The sequence below is a fragment of the Clarias gariepinus genome, chromosome 22 (assembly GCF_024256425.1).
Source record: "Clarias gariepinus isolate MV-2021 ecotype Netherlands chromosome 22, CGAR_prim_01v2, whole genome shotgun sequence".
In the NCBI taxonomy this organism is placed as follows: Eukaryota; Metazoa; Chordata; class Actinopteri; order Siluriformes; family Clariidae; genus Clarias; species Clarias gariepinus.
Window position 1 is genome coordinate 22,639,760 of NC_071121.1, and position 17,071 is coordinate 22,656,830.

The 17,071-nt window shown below is 40.9% G+C and overlaps 1 protein-coding gene across 1 annotated transcript in view; it reads left to right on the forward strand.

The window, feature by feature from the left end:
• Positions 1–16,770, forward strand: part of syt6a (synaptotagmin VIa) — an 86,514-nt gene extending 69,744 nt beyond the window's left edge. Inside the window, exons 5-8 of the mRNA XM_053482585.1 lie at positions 5,499–5,619; positions 12,715–12,886; positions 15,205–15,355; positions 15,642–16,770. Coding sequence (XP_053338560.1) covers positions 5,499–5,619; positions 12,715–12,886; positions 15,205–15,355; positions 15,642–15,713 — 516 coding nt within the window. The 3' untranslated portion in view covers positions 15,714–16,770. The remainder of the gene's footprint in view (positions 1–5,498; positions 5,620–12,714; positions 12,887–15,204; positions 15,356–15,641) is intronic.
• Positions 16,771–17,071: the final 301 nt, after the last annotated feature.

Sequence of the window (17,071 nt, forward strand, 5' to 3'; positions counted from 1 at the left end):
AGTGAAACATGCATTAAGGAAAAGCACAGTGAGAATAAACATGGAAAAAATATCTTGTTAAGTCTTTTAAACTGATTTTCTGAAAAAAAAAAAAAAAACTATTTAATCCTAAAAGACATGTGAAATGTGAAATGATCATACTTCCGTCATGGCGGCACTAATTGTTTCAGTGTTTTCATGCATACAGTAGTAACTGATGCTAGAAGTGAAGAAAGAAAAAAAACTACTTTGCTACACTCAATTATAGAAGAAGCGGTGATGCAAGAGATGAAACGAGACATGGAGTCCAGCAGAAAGCTGGGATTAGACAGCTTTGATATGGCTTCATGTTCATTACAGTGACTGTTTCATCACGAATTAGCTCATTGACAAGCAGGGAAGCGTAATGTATTTGGCATTTTAGACCCTTAGAATGGCTCAAAGGACACGTCTCTTATGGCAATGCATTCAGGGCAAACAAAACAGTAAAAAAAAAAACAGTTGTCACTATCCATCATACATGTAAGCAGCAGCAACTGAAGCCCCCAAAAACCTGACTTGTTTGTCTTGTTTGTTGTTTTTTGGTCGTCTGACAGAATAAAATATTTTGCACAGAACAAATATGTGACAGATGCCAGTATGGTTTTTATGTAAAAGTACAACACAGACCCAGCCGCATTCACATTACCAACCTGAAGCGACATTTTTACCCTAATGTGGCATAAATCTGACTTTTTAAGGCTATCTGAACGCACAAATCTAATGAGTCACTTTCAAATGTGGTCCTAGATAGGATACATATGCAATACGTGGTCATGTGACTTGAATAAGAATGGCCAGATTAGAATTCATGCAACTTTTTGTCCCTACACATGCATAGGGTGCTGACATTATCAGTCATCAGTTGACCCACATTCAAAACCAGTCATGGTAGCACTTTAAGCAAGAAAAACACATCTGCTAACGTTATCTCATCTTACACAACACTTTGTCTCCTTATTAACTAGTATCCAGACCTTGGCAGTCAGACTTTTGTTACAAAAACGTCCAAGTAAAATGTGCAGCAAAATAAGGTGTTATGTTTTATAATATTCTGTTTTATTCCAACAGCAGCTCAGACAAGATGTATGTGAGGTGATGATCAGGGATTCTCTAAAGATTCTCTGTGTACCGCACATACAGTACGCGTCCTTTTTTCACTCCTGTGAAAGTGTGCGTTTGATTTATTATTCTGGGATGCTTTTTCAAGTATTCTTGAAAAGAAAAGATGTAGCGATATTAGCATCGACAAAGAATTTAAAACTACTTTCACCCCTGCGCACCAGCATCTCTTTATTTCTCTTGTAAGTTACCAAGGCACAAATAATACAGTTTTCCATCTTAGAGAGAAGATGCAAAGGGGAAAAGCTTAAAAGAACAGCTTGACCTCAACCTTCATGTTGTAGTGTATTTTTTTAATAACCTGCTAGTATGGAAACATGGGGGCGAAGAATACAAGTGCAGTTTTTAACATGGAATTGACCCCATGTAAACTTCCAGAGGCCTTTAGAAAGTTAACTTCTTAAACACAGGTTGTTACAACACACAGGAACACCCATCTTTTGTCTTCGACCCTTGTGAAAGTACTGTAGCAGTCAACTGTAATATCGGCTTCTGTTATACTTCTATTCTATCAAAGTGCACTTAGTGGTACTTCCTAGACACTTTTTCCTTTTAAAAGTGATTATATTGGTGCTTCCCTTAAGCAGCTTTTAATAGCATCCTTGCACACACATTAGTGCCTGTGCAAATCAACTTTGCATGCAGACAGACGTTAAGCCACAGCAGGAGAAGAATCGGGGACCCTGTCCATCCCTGAGCGGCTTAGCCGGCTCATTTAAAGTGATTAGAGTTTCCGCCAGTCTTAATGCTGTGGACAGGATGAGACTGACTCAGGCACTTTGGCTAAATAACAGCCCTTCCTGTTCATCTTACATGCTTAGCATCCTAACAGGCTTGAGTGAGCTCGGCGTCTAAAGCTGTCACTGGCATGTTTTTTGGCTTTTTATTGACCTGGCTCGAACTTGGGAATAGCTTCGAAGAAGTCAAGGGTAACCTGCCGAAGCTGCGTAGTGACAAAAAGTCAGAGATCTTCGGCAGTAGTGATGGATAATTAGCACCCAGTTGGGATGGCGTCTTTTCTTAGAGTCGTAAAAGAGCTAATTGGCCAGGGTGGCGGGATCTGTCCAAACAGCCCACCACTCAGACCACAGCAGTGAGTCACAGGCCTATTAAAGTCCACCTGGCAGTCAGAGACAGACATGCCAAGCTGTAGCAGCAGATATCCACTTAAAATGTTTCCCAGGGCCTAATCACATACATATGAGCTCCGGAATTGTTATACTTAAGTCTGATTGACAAATTATTCCCAGTCAGTTTGAGAGAAACTGACAAAGAAACAAAAACAGTACGCTACCAGAAAAAAAAAAAAGAGTAAAGGTACTGTTGCTTTGAGGATGCAAAAGAGACAGAGGTTTTGCTGGCTATAAAGTGTGAGTCATGAAAAGAAAGAAAAAATGTTTTCGCATTAGTATTCCAGTATTTAATAAGTACTGTGTCGAGAAAAAAAGCAGTTGCTGAACATTAATTTTGCCTTAAAAACTAAGTAACATTTGTGTTACTTTATGTATTTAAAAAAAAAAACTAAATTACTAAAGCCTTATCTACAGTATATCTCTCTGGAATAAAACAAGTCTGACAATGCAGCTGAAAAATAAAGTTTAAGAAGGTATAAATATACATTCACAAAAAAATTATGCTTTAATTACGCCTAAGGTATCTTTGTCCAGAGTTACACTGGCTATGGATTATGCAAATGCAGTGATACAGTAGAAGCAGACAACCGTCTTAAACCTGTCCAGAGCCTTGCTTGCTGATCGTGATTTCTCAACACAGTTATTGTCATGCTGAACACAGGGTGGAACAAGCAGATGATGAGATGGCATAAAATTGATTGACATTTACAGAAGACTTCAAGCACAGTACAGTGATGAGGCTCTCGGTTGCAGTAAAACATTTGATTGTGCAAACGTTTTAAGGAAGGCCATATGTCTGTGAAAGATGATCCCTGTCGAGGTGGCTCGGAGCCCACTGCAGTCGTTCCTGTAAGTCCTGGTGAGTTGTTTCCATTCCAGCAAGTGAAACACCAGATGCTTGAGAATCGACGAATAGCTTTGAAGAAGTCACGGGGTAACCCGCCAAAGCTGTGTTTGGGGTCTGTTTGGCCCAGCATTTCAGATGTGAAGCAGGCAGTCCGATCATGGCTCCAGCATACTGAGAAAACTTTCTACCTTAATGGTTTCCAAGCACTAACGAAACATTGGGATAAGTGCATTGGCCATAAGAACCTAATGAATTTATATTATTTTGTAACAGATTGATTATTATTGTTAAATATAAAAAAAAAATGCACATTTCACATGAATCGTTTCTTACTACATAGTCTAAACTTAAGGATAGAAATTTTATTGTGTTATGTGGCAGGCTGAGGTTTACACCTGGGCAATGTACTGTAGTAAAATGGACATAAATCTAATCGATTCCATTTGTAATTAGATACCGCTGGTCAAAAGGTCTGCACAGTTTCTGTGCCATAATCACAGTGCAAAGTTTCTCCTTTTTATGCTTGGTGTTACCCTGATTTTAAAAATATATAATTTTACCTGAACTCCAGTGTATATACACTAGAAATGCCACTATGTAAATTTTAAGGGGCGCTCAAGAGAATTAAAAACCCTTTATTTCTCTAATATAAGCCCCTGCTATACTAATGGACTTATCCCAGTGTTTGCCTAATGCTTGAATTCCATCAAGAATGAAAGGTTTCTCAGTACACCAGAGATTATGTACACCATGATTCAACTGCCTGCTTCTCGTCTGAAAAGCCTCCACTCGCTTAATGCTCACGAAAACGACTGCCGTGCTGTTTAAGACACCTTGCGCGGGATCGTAATTCATGGATGTACAGCCTTCTTTAACACCTTTGCATCATTCTGAGTATAATCACCATGCTGTGCTTGAAGTCTTTTGTAAATGGCAATCGGTTTTATGTCTTCATTTGTGGGAAATTTCATCACAAATCCCAGTTTGACTTGAACATCTCCCATATTTTTCCAGGTCATCACACACTTTAGTCATGCATTCATAATGTTACCTAATGCTGTCTATAATACTACAGGTAGTTAAGGGACCTACAGTATGAACTTCTAATAATTACTCATTCTGTTAATCATTTCAATTCTTATCTGCATGTGATACAGTATATGATTCTCTGACATTTTTATGAATGGATGTGCAGATTTTTACCCAAGTATCCATCAGTAACCAGTTAGTAACCTCAACAAAATTGACTTTATTTTAATTAAATTGCATTTGCACTCTTGAACTATAACACAAGTTATACAAAGGATTCATTTACAGCAGTGATGGTACAGGATCTAGTATCACCCAGATGCGAATGTGTTCCCTTTTGAGTCTGGTGCCTCTTGAGGTTTCTTCCTCCTGACCTTTCAAGAATATTTTTCTTGCCAGCATCGCCTTTGGCGACGGCACAGTGGCTTAATGGTTAAGTCTGGTTAAGACTGTCGCCTTGAACCTCCAGGCTCCATGTTTGATTCCCGCGTCAGGTCTGTATGCATGGAGTTCGCATGTTCTCTCCGCGCTTGGTGATTTTTTCAGAGTTCTCTGGTTTTCTTTTACAGTTTAAAGACAAGAAGATTAGGTTGATTGGCGATTAAATAGCGTGCGAATAAGCGTGTGTGTATAAAACTGTATGTGCGATCTATGATGGATCGACACCCTGTCCAGGGTGTCCCCCGCCTCGTGCCCTAAATCTCCTGGGATAAGCTCCAGGCCCCCTGCCATCCTGTATACCGACAGGGACAAACTGATCGAGCTATAAATGTATACATTTTTCAATTCATATCCAGAATTTCTATTTCTTGGGCTGCTTTGCAATAAAGTCTATTTTCAAAAAGTCTATACAAATAAAACTGACTCTGATTTTGCTCAGGTGACATGGTGGCCTAGTGGTTAGCACTGTTGCCTTGTGCCTCCAGGGTCTAGGTTTAATTCCCACCTAGGGTCTGTGTGCATGGAATTTGCATGTTCTTCCTGTGCTTGGAGGTTTTTCTCCAGGTGCTGCAGTTCCCAAATTGCCGTTCCCAGATTGCTTGTTGTGTGTGAGTGTGTATGCCTTGCAATGGATTGGCACTCCATCCTTGGTGTACCTCGCCTCATGCCTTAAGTCTCCTAGGATAGGCTTTAGGCCCCACGCGACCCTTTATACAGAATATAGCAGTATAGACAATGAGTGAGTGAGTGATATTTCCTGCGAGTTTGTTTTGTGAAAGAACATGTCGGTAAAGGTTTAAAATTCAGTGTTCGTCAAAGAACTACAGTAGCTCTCACTTTTCCTGCTCATTCAGTGTTTCCACATGTTGATTTTTAGTGCACTGACATAATGTTTGTGTGTGAGACAGGAGAGCGTGGACCTTGGGGAGATCATGTTCTCACTATGCTACCTGCCTACAGCTGGCAGACTTACACTTACTGTTATTAAATGCAGGAATCTTAAGGCCATGGACATCACAGGCTATTCAGGTAGGTGTCTTTAAAACAATCTTCTTAAAGTTGTCTTTCCATTGTTTCATATCTATTAATAACTCACTTTGACTAATATAATCTTAATGATCCATGACATAACTTTTTAAGTTTTTCGATTTTTTTTATATTTCCATATATAATGGCCTTCAGTATGAACTCAAAGCAATGAATATAAACCCTAAGCGTCTCATTATATAATGGTTTAAAATGGGAGCAATATTTGACAGCTGAAAAAAATAATAAATGTTTCAAGTCACTAGCAAATTTAATACAGAATTACAGAATAAACCCAGGCTATTAAAATGTGCCCAAAGCACATTTGGTGTCTGAGTCAAACGTCCCCATCCAATTAGTTCCGCTTGAGCTGGAAGTAGTTTTATGTCTGACTAAAGTACAAAAACAATAAATCATACATATCTCTCACTGAAAGGTAAAGTTGGAAATTAGTATGCGGTAATGATAGTGGACTGTATTATACTGCTCGGTTCAATAACGTGCTCAAATGTGTGACTCGTTTTGAATACTAAGCTAATTTATCCACGATCTAACAAATCAAAGTTGAAGAGAAAGATTCCAGTCCTTGGGACCTCCTGACCCACATGATTTAAACTAATCCCAACACACCTGCTCTATCTAATCAATCATCATTAAGTTTTGAGTTGAATTATCCTGCTGAGGTTGGATATTTTAAGCATGGTGCATGGACGTGTGTCTACTTGGGATCCTGATTCCAGTGGTGGCAGTACCAAACACATCAGAAGTACAGGGCTTGGGACTGATTAATTAAAAAAAAAAAAAAAAATTCAAAATTTTTAAACATACAAAAATAATATGCATTATAATTTTCATATAATTTGCATTATATGAAACAGAGAAGAATTGTATTGGACTTTTGTGTTGTGTTGTTATATTATACACTAATCTGCCAAAATGTTGAGTTGTAGGTTCTTTATCATACTGTCTTTATCATATCTCTACTTATGCTAATTGGGTTTAAACATGTCATATTTGTTTGATCACTCGTTCATTTCAAACAGTGAAGGTGATGTTAGCAGAAAGGAGGGACGAGAGGTAATTAGTGCTCCCACATTAATCACGGCACTACAGCCAGTCAGGGGCGTCTGTGAGCTCACGCAAGCGGAGGGAGCGGATAGCGCTGTCCTCAGAGTGTGTTACACCGTCACCAACAGTACGTGAGGGAGCAGTTCGAAAAGATGTGGTTGGATGGCATCACGTGGTTCGGAGGAAACACGTGATAGTCTTCAGCCTTCGCGACTAACTGGTAGTAGTAGCCTCAATGTAAAGTGCCAAAGTAATAGGGAGAAAGTGGAAAAAATTGCCATAGAGGAGATTAAATTCTTGTAGCTAATCAAGCTGCAAAAGTTTAAATTTCCTAACCTCACTCAGGCATGCTAACAGCAGCTGGCTAACTGTTTTGCAATTGTTCTTTATTATTTTATGAACCATCATTATCGATAAATTCTTAATTAAGCAATGTCACACTCAAGGTTGTGCTGTTGTATTAAATATCAGCACAGCTGTGATGTGTTCATAGGCATGAGGGTGCAGCTGAATTGCTGAAGATATCACAGTCATGCTAATATTCAGTACAACAGCTTAACCTCGAGTGTAAAAATGCTTTTATACAACAATTCTACAAATGCCATTTATTATCAACAGATTATGATTTTGCACAAATCTTTAACGTGACTCAGAAGAATGAGTAGTCTCGGAGAGTGATTAGTTAATTTTCTACTGGGCGCACATGCGCAAGTCATCGCAAAACTCTCTTAGGTAATGTACAGAAAACAGAATCAAGCGATTCTTTCTTAATGACTCTAATGACTCTTTAGAAATGAACTAAATGAATTAATCAAAAAAAGATTCGTTCATTTTGATGAACGAGGTTCAAAGAACCGAGTCACTAAAATGATTCAAACCTACCATAACTAGTGGACAGTCCTGAGAAATTTACAAGATTTACTTTATATTTTTACTTATTCCACTTTAGAATATTAAATAGCTTAAAATTTAAAAGGTATACGTTTTTAGAGTTGAATCCCAAATACTGCTCAATGGAAGGCTAGTTTCACCCTCCCTTGTTTCACACACCAATTAGTGACCTTGATTAAAGAAGGATTCAACCTTGTGTTAGAAGTAAGTTAGCTTTGTAGCTCATATTAGCCATGAACAGAACAACACAGCCTTTTTTTTGTACAAAGTGCTTCCAAGACTGGGTTTGAGTGTGGGTTTTAGCATGCAGCTGCTCTCTCCTCTTTCAAGTACTGCAGACCATACTGACCTACTTTCATCCGCGCTTCGACAGACAACATAATTAATGATTGTTAGAAAACCTAGTGCAGTTACCATCTGTTATCACCACTCATGGAAACCCTCTTGTCATATCAGATTATTTGACTGGCGATAACTGTTGTATAATAATACATAAATGTATAATTATAATAAATAAACTGATATTTAATATTGAAATAAATAAAACAAATATTGAGCTAAACTGTAAATCATGTGCACTAGATTTCTAACCAATAATAGATGAGACAGAATTCTTTTAACCAATCAAAACATGGAAGGTGGGTTCCCTTTCAAAGGCTACACTCGATGCTGCGTGAAAACGCTATGGGAACATCTTGTCACGTTGCCGGTTGTGAAGCATGTGTGTACCAAACACGCTAAATTTTTGGCTTTTATAACCTCGGTCAGGTGACGTCATCTGATAGGACGCACCTGCAGGTTATAAATAGGAGTGAACCGGAAACATTCCTCAGATTCTTGTCTTCACCTAGTTGTGAGCGTGTGTCTAACCAGCAAAAATAAGTGTTTGACTCACCGATAATGGCAGAGTTTTAAACGAGATGTCCCTCCGTGTGTATAATCCATATCGGAGGGCGATCTCTACACTTTACTGCTTCGATTAAGTGCTACGCGCGCGCCTCGCATTCCTTGAGAATCTACGAGCCGCCGCGCATTCCTGGGGCTTAAACACGTGCATCCGGCAGAGCAGTGAGAGACGGATTTAAAACTCCTTTCTTTCGCGTTCTCATCGGATCGGGAAATCCCTCTGTCCGCTCTAAAGCGCGCGCTGCGCTTCTTGTGAATGGGCAAGGATAAAAATACTCTCTTGCTTCCGCGGAGATGGTAATAGCTTCTAAGCACTTAAAAATAAATAAATAAAAACATAGACGGCAGGTTCTGTCGGGTGGCCGGGGGCGGAGCCTCAACGACGCTCTCTCCCCTTTTCTTAGCAATCTCCATATGAGTTAACCCTTTCATGGAGTAAGCTGTATTCATCCCGTGTTTTCCTGCCATCAACTTATTTATTTATTTAAATATAATTGAGGTAGGAACGCGGAGTTATATGATGACACCCAGATAGAAGAGACGTTTCCAGGCTATTTCTCTTCTGGGACATCATCCTTCCTGAAAAGCTATTACTTCCTTTCAAGCTGTGTAAACTTTTTATCTTCCCTGGAGGGAAAAGCTTTTCAGGCAGCAGGTCAGGTTGGCGCATTGCACACCATGGCGGTTTTGCACGCCTACCAGGCTGACCTGCTGAGAGACTTGAGTACTGGCGGGGCTCTGCAAGGTAAGGCGTATTGGACTTACGCCGGGCCACAGACTTGTCTCTTCGTGCAACAAAGCAGACGGCTCGTGCTATCGGCCGTTTTATGGCTGCTATGGTCTCCGCAGGGAGGCACTTGTGGTTGAACCTCAGGGGCATTAAGGAGAAGGATGGTGTATTCCTCCTCGATGCCCCATCTCGCCTCCCGGCCTACTTGGCGATGTCGTTAACTCGGTCGCCACTAGGTTCATGAGGCGAAGTTATATAACAAGCCTTCGGGAAATTCCTTCCCCGCCTTGCTCAAGAGTCGGGACTGTCGGCCACCCAGTCTCGACCGGGTCTGACTGTTGCGGGGCGTGAAACACACAAGGAGAGTGTTTTTGAGCTTGGCACCCCCTCGCAAGATTGGGGTGTGTCACGCAATCCGCCTCAAAAGAGGTCAGGCTGGCATATTGTCTTCACAAAGAAGCCCTGAGGTTCATGTGCCCAGGACTGTGGGGGGTGGCCCCCCAATCGGGAGAGGCACGCAGAATTCCTTTTAAAGAATGAAGTGTTCTCCCTGGCACCCCCAGGAGGTTGGTGTTCTTGCTCCGCCACCATTGGTGTTTCGGGCAACTCCAGTCTCCAATAAAATGTTAGTTCTTCAGGTTTTTCCTGCCGTGTTTCAGGATGCCGAACATCTAACCCCCCCCCCCCCCCCCCCCCCCCCCCTTTTAACCAAGCCGCTGAGCTTTGCCCCTTTCTGAGAAACTGGCAGCGTGGAAGCTACTGCCAAGTATATCTCCTTGGGTACTAAGCACTATACAGAGAAACTACAGGATTCAGTTCTCACATCACCCTCTGCGTTTCAATAGCGTCGTCTCCACTTCCATGAAACCGGAAAGTGCAAGAGGAACGGGGGGCTGCGTCCAATTTTTTTGATTTTGCGGGCTTTACCGCTATCTAAAAATAAATCAATGGAAATATTGCCACAACACAGGAGGTTCCTGAGGTTCGCTTTCGGGGGCGAAGCTTACCAGTATCGGGTCCTTCCATTTGGTCTAGCTTTTTCACCCGCACATACACAAAATACATGGATGTAGTTCTGGCTCTTACGACTCCAGAGCATCCGTATTGAATTACATGACTGGCTGGCCCAGTCTCGGTAGCTAGCGCTTCGACATTAGCATGTCGTTCTAGCTAATCTTTGTTTCCTAGGATTGAGATCCAATGCCATGAAAGCATGCTCTTTCCTGTTTAGAGGACAACATTTTTGGGTGTCACATGGAATTTGAGCGTAAGCGGGCACAGCTGTCTCCCGCTCGAGTCGAATCCATTCTCAACACCGTCAAGGAAATCAAGCTAGACCAGAAAGTGACCATCACTTTCAGAGATCTTAGCTCTCATGGCAGCTGTATCCACGGTGACACCTTTGGACCTTCTGCACATGAGAGCATTTCAGTTGTGGCTAAGAACCAGGGGATTTTACTCTAGGGCCAATCCCCGATAAGGGCTACGCGCCAGGTGCTTCGTACCCTTCCTATGTGGTTCAGACCCCGGTTTCTGACTCTGGGTCCCACTCTAAGTTCGTCTTGTCGTCGCAGATGCTAATGACAGACGCTTCCCTCATGGGCTGGGGTGCGGTCTTAAATGACCGTCCAGCCCAAGGGAGCTGGAGAGGCCATCTTTTTGCACGGCACATCAATTGCCTCAAAATCATGGCTCTATTTCAGGCCCTAAAGCACTTCCTCCAGCAGTTGAGACTACCATGTCCTAGTGCGGGTGGACAACACTATGGCAGTCTCATATATTAATCGCCAGGGCGGACTGTGCTCGCGCCACTAAATAGCTAGCGCACCAGATTCCTGTCCCTCAGGGCGATTTACATTCTGGGAAAATTTCATGTAGCGGAGGTGGACCTCTTTGCCTCACAAGATCAGCAAATGTCCCCTTTACTACTCTCTGACTCTAAGTCAAGCTGGTCTTCCAGCCAGCGTAATTAAGACTATTCTAAGTACTAGGGCTGCCTCCCCTCAAATAGAATGTATTTGAAAGTTGGTGCATGACGAAGCAGGTAGACCAAGTCCACTGCCGAATTGTTTCAGTGCTGGAGTTTCTGCAGAAAAAATTTGTCCTCTGGCTTGTGCCCCCTTGTTGAATCACTAGAGTCAGCGCCTCAGGTTTCTGACCCTTAAGATGTTTTTTTTAAATGGTGTTACCTCTTTAAGAGGATCGGACATCCCTATTGTTTTTGAAGCCTTCTGTCCTCCGCCTTTACAGCTTCGGAGCAGGAGAGACTTCACTCACTGTGTCCAGTACGTGCTCTTCAGATTTACGTCCACCGCATCAGCCAGTGGCGTAAGTCAGAGCAGCTTTTACATGTTTCGGGGCCACAAGCTGCGTGAGAGATGTTATTGCCCTCTCCTATGAGATGCGTGGGCTCACTTCGCCTCTAGGAATCAGGGCTCATTCAACCAGGGGAATCGCCTTATCTATTGCACTAGCAAGAGGTATTCCCTTGCAGCAAGTATGTGACGCGGAGGGTTGGTCCTCTCCGCACACATTTGCCAACATGCATCCTATTGTTTTGAAGCCTTCTGTCCTCTTCCTTTATAGCTTCGGAAAGGGAAAGACTTCACTTACTGTGTCCAGTACGTGCTCTTCAGATTTACGTCCACCGCATTAGCCAGTGGCATAAGTCAGAGCAGCTTTTACATGTGTTGAAGCCGCAAGCTGCGTGAGAGATGCTATTGCCCTCTCCTATGAGGCGCGTGGGCTCACTTCGCCTCTAGGAATCAGGGCTCATTCAACCAGGGGGATGCCTCATCTATTGCACTAGCAAGAGGTATTCCCCTACAGCAAGTGTGTGACACGGAGGGTTGTCCTCTCCGCACACATTTATTACATTTATAGTTTGGATGTTCATGCTACTCCGGGCCCATAGCGTTTTCACGCAGCATCGAGTGTAGCCTTTGAAAGGGAACATCTTGGGTTACTTTGCTGTAACCCTGTTCCCTGAAAAGGCGGGAACGAGATGCTGCGTCCCAATTTCACCGGTTCACTCCTATTTATAACCTGCAGGTGCGTCCTATCAGATGAGGTCACCTGACCGAGGTTATAAAAGCCAAAAATTTGGCGTGTTTGGTACACACATGCTTCACAACCGGCAACATGACAAGATGTTCCCATAGCGTTTTCACGCAGCATCTGGTTCCCGCCTTTTCAGGGAACAGGGTTACAGCAAAGTAACCCGAGACGATTTGTTAGCCTTACATGAAGGGTTGCTGACAGTTTTGCTTTTTATTTTACATATTTACAAAGTAATAAAGAAAAACCTAGCATACTTGTCTATATTGACCTGGGTATACTCTCACCCATCTCGCTAAAAAAAGTTTTTTTCTTTGATGTATTTTTCTCCTATTATGTCTTATATCCCTTAAGGGGCTCACTAGCAAAGAACATGGCACAGAAAATGATTTGCTTATTGTTTTTTAATGTGCAAATCAGAGTAACATATCCCTCTGTTTGCACAGACCCCTACGTCAAAGTGTCTCTTATTTGTGATGGGAAGCGTTTGAAAAAGAAGAAGACCACCATCAAAAAGAATACACTTAACCCCACCTACAATGAAGCCATCATTTTCGACATCCCTCCAGAGAACATGGACCAAGTCTGCCTGCACATCTCCGTCATGGACTACGACCTGTATGTACAACTCAAGGTTTAGTGTTTCATGTATCTAAATTTCTGTTATAACAGTATAGAGCTAATAACACAATAGTATGGTTAGTTATTAATTGAGGTTTTTAGATTTTTTTACAATGAATTATTTAATTCACACATAAATTCGACATGAAAGCGTCATATTCTAACACAATAACTCATTTACAGCAACTTACGGTATAAGTCAGATGACTAGACTAAAGAAGCTTGTTTCTAGCTGTTAAAATGTGTGTAACATGAACTAACTTGTCTAAAAAATGTTCCTTAACATTAATTGTATCTACAAAAGATTATAAATATTGTTTATTAATAACTAAAACAAGGGGTGTTCAAGTTAAACCGGGACTTGTGATGGAATTTCTTTTGACGAAGCCAGTAGTCTGATCATGGCTCCAGCATACTGATAGTATCTTCATGTTACCCAAGAACTAGTGAAACGCCGGGATAAATACATTAGCAGGGGATTATATTATAAGTTCTGGTTTGGGTTAAACAGTCTCATACATTGTGATAGAAGTATAATTAAACGGTTCGGAATCTGACGTTATTTAAAATTAATCCACTTCAGGTTGTAACCATTAATCTGCTTTATGTTAGACATCATATTACTTTCCAATTACATCATACCTTAGTAGCATAGCTTGTGAGGTAAAAGAATGGTAAGTTATTGTGAAAGGGATATAATGTATCTTTATGAGTATTTTCATAGAATGTCCACTAGTTTACCCTCTCGACCACATGTTCTCTCATCTCATCACTCATCTTCTATACCGCTTTATCCTGTATTCAGGGTCGCGGGTACCGGGAGCCTATCCCAGGAGACTTAGGGCACGAGGCAGGGTACACCCTGGACAGGGTACCAATCCATCGCAGGGCACACACGTACACACACTTATTTACACACTACGGGCAACGGCAATTAGCCTAACCTGCATATCGTTCTCATTTATTTATTTATTTATTTATTTATTTATACATTTTTACAAACAAGCACTCATCATTTTAGCTTCTATACTGCTCATGCTGTGTACACAGCCATTGGGGCTTGGAGCCCATCCCAGTAGGCAGAGAAGAAGGCAGGGTACACCCTGGACAGGATTCATGCTCCCATTGACTTCAAATTAAAATTTTAAAGCACATTAAGTTGCTCTGCACCCTCAGTTTTTATTTCATAAACAATATTTAAATGTGTATGACAATATTTTACCTGTAATATCTATTACAGCCATAGAGAATTCTGAAATAACACACATTAAATCTAAATTGCTATCAGTTATCAGAGACAGAGGTTTGATTAAACCCATTAAGTTGAAGTGTCCGGTCAATCGGTCAAATAAATATAGGCACTATAAGCAATACATTTTATAACATTTAACATCAATAATGCTGGGCTGTAACAAAAAAATTCTTTTACAGTCACTCTCAACCCGAGGAATTGAGCTAGGTTTTACAGTGAATAAGTGTGGTTCTTGCAGATCAGGTTAGCTTTAACTGCATTGTTGAAACAACAGAGAAAAATATATCTACACCTAAAGTAGCTTGCTCTGTTTTACTATTAATAAATGTGACCAGATGACTGATTAGACCAGATCACATTGAAACATTTGGGGAGGTTTCCTAAACAAAGTCAAATGTATGGTTCTAGATGTGTGAGGTGGTCCTTAAAAAAACCTCTTTTGTTTTTTTGCACACTGAGAACTCAGAGAATAAAAATTGTACACTTATTGTGTATAAACTGTACAATTTCTGTTTAGAACACGAAACATGGACTTAACATGTGCTCTGACCTTTTATTTTGTTTTTTATCAGATGTGAGCTTTTGTCTTTAGTCCCAGAACAGAGGACATGCCCCAGAGAGAAAAATAGAAAGTGACACTTACACTTATATTAAAGCTCTGGGGAAAAGGTCAGGAGACGGTAATTGTAGTCACAAGGAAGCTTCTGTTTATACAGACATTGAAACCTTTACGTGTGGTTTCTATGATATTTTTGCTCTAGTAAGCAAAAGCACATAATAGATTACAATTACACCTATGAAGACAGATGAATAAACATCTGCATGTGACGTTTGCCTCATATGGCACTACAGTACAGTACAATGTCCACATTTATATGTTGTGCCGAATGGGTGCATTGATATAACCCTTGCAGCCAGAGCTGCTTTCATAGAAAATAATCTAAAAACTTTCAGACCAAATCAGAGCACTTGACAGGGTAATGTTTAGTAATTAAAGCGAATTATTTGGTATATATATATTACGCATGGTTTGTACATGTGTATTCTTTACTTCCTTGTCCAGAGTGGGTCATAATGAGATCATCGGCGTGAACCGTGTCGGGTGTGAAGCCGAGGGCCTCGGCAGAGACCACTGGAATGAGATGCTGGCATACCCGCGCAAACCCATTGCACACTGGCACCCCTTGCTGGAGCCCAAGAAATCAGAAAAAGAGGTTTGGCTTCCTTCTACTTTCTTCCATGAAAAAACCCTGTAGGTTTATTTCAATATAATGGAACCTTGGAAGGTTCCACCACACCCTGAATCGTTATGACTCAGTCAGTGCCTGGGCTGTTGACAGAAATTTTGTGAATATGTCCAGTGTTCTATTATACCATATATTTATATAGAATCTATCCTGTAAAAAAAATGCTAAATCATAATGATCTTGCTTTTTTTAAAAGAGAGAGAGAGTGTAGTGTAATTAACTGCTGTTCTCCCCCACATCTTCTGCTTTCCAGTGGAAAACCAGAACAGCTAGTTTTGACAGTCAAGGCTCGTGCCCTTCCCCCAAAGCACCCGCCAGCCCTTGAATGGAACCACATGTGACCCAGAAGGCCTGGCTCCCTTTCCTGCTGTTTGTCTGTGTGCCCAAAGAAACAAAAGCAACAAAAATGAAACGAGAACATACAAATCCCTGCCATTTCCAGGTCTCCTCGGTTTCTCCAGGGCTTTTAAGCACCAATTCTTGCGGTATTTACCTGATATCCCTGGAGTCCGAACTATGTTTTGCAGTCAGTTCTTGGAGACCTTGTGCACAAATCTTTCATGAATTGCGACACCTTTTTGGTACAGCAGAAGTATTATTTTCCTATCTTCAAAGGTGTATGAAATCTGACCGTGGCATTATCAGAAGAATTACTTGAGAGTTTGAGGTTGTCCTTGCAAGATGATCGCATTTCTCTGCACTCATTGCTTAAAAAAAAGGATGAGCTAATCTACAAGAGCCGAGTGCCTGAGCTGTTGTGAAAGGATGATTCAAGCCAAAACGGAACAAGGACTCGATCTAAGGCAGTGAGAGCTGATAACAGTAGAGGAGGAAAAATGGATCGTCAGCTGTTATACATGAATAAACCTCTCCAGATTCTTTTGGGAAGGAAAAGCAGATTTAACACTGATGTTCTTCGGACTTTTACAATAGCCGTCCTGAGCTTTATTAATGTCGTAAAAAAAATGGTCATTTATGTCATTAAAAAAAAAAAAAAGGCAATTGCCAATTTCAGCAGAGCACAATGATCTCAAGTGCTTTCCTTATTGTCCTCCACAAAGAGATTATTGAAGATTGGCTTGGTGTTCTTGGTGGATGATAGAATAGACAAATATACATATATCTCTAGTAAATTAACACATTTAGTTGAAAAGTGTTAGTCAGTACGTTAGTACTCATTTTCTTAGTAGTCTCCATTTAACTTAGTAACTCCATTTAAACTTTCTGCTAAAGATGTACTGTATTTTTGCAGTTGATGCTCATGTCCAACTGTTTTTGCTGTCAGTTGTTCAACATTTGTGTTCATCAGTTTGTTCGAAATGCAGTGATGGAAGTGGATTTTATACATAGATATTAAGATCACACATGAAACCTTTCCTAAGGTTGACCAATTAGGTGCACAAAATGAAGCGCCAAACTTCCTGCTCAGTTACTGTATATGATTGACATACGAAGTTGGATATAATATCTCAGACCTGAGGAAGATTTACTTTGGGTGACAAACTATTAAATTACAATGCAGTACTTAATGATGCATTAAGTATAAATTAGGATGTTTGAATCCTGATTAATATGAATTACACCCATAACACACAAAACTTTAGAGGCTATTTAGCCTCCTTAGAAAGCACTGTGCACTCTAGCAAATCACCAACAAGTGCTCTATGTATGGGGGATTTATTC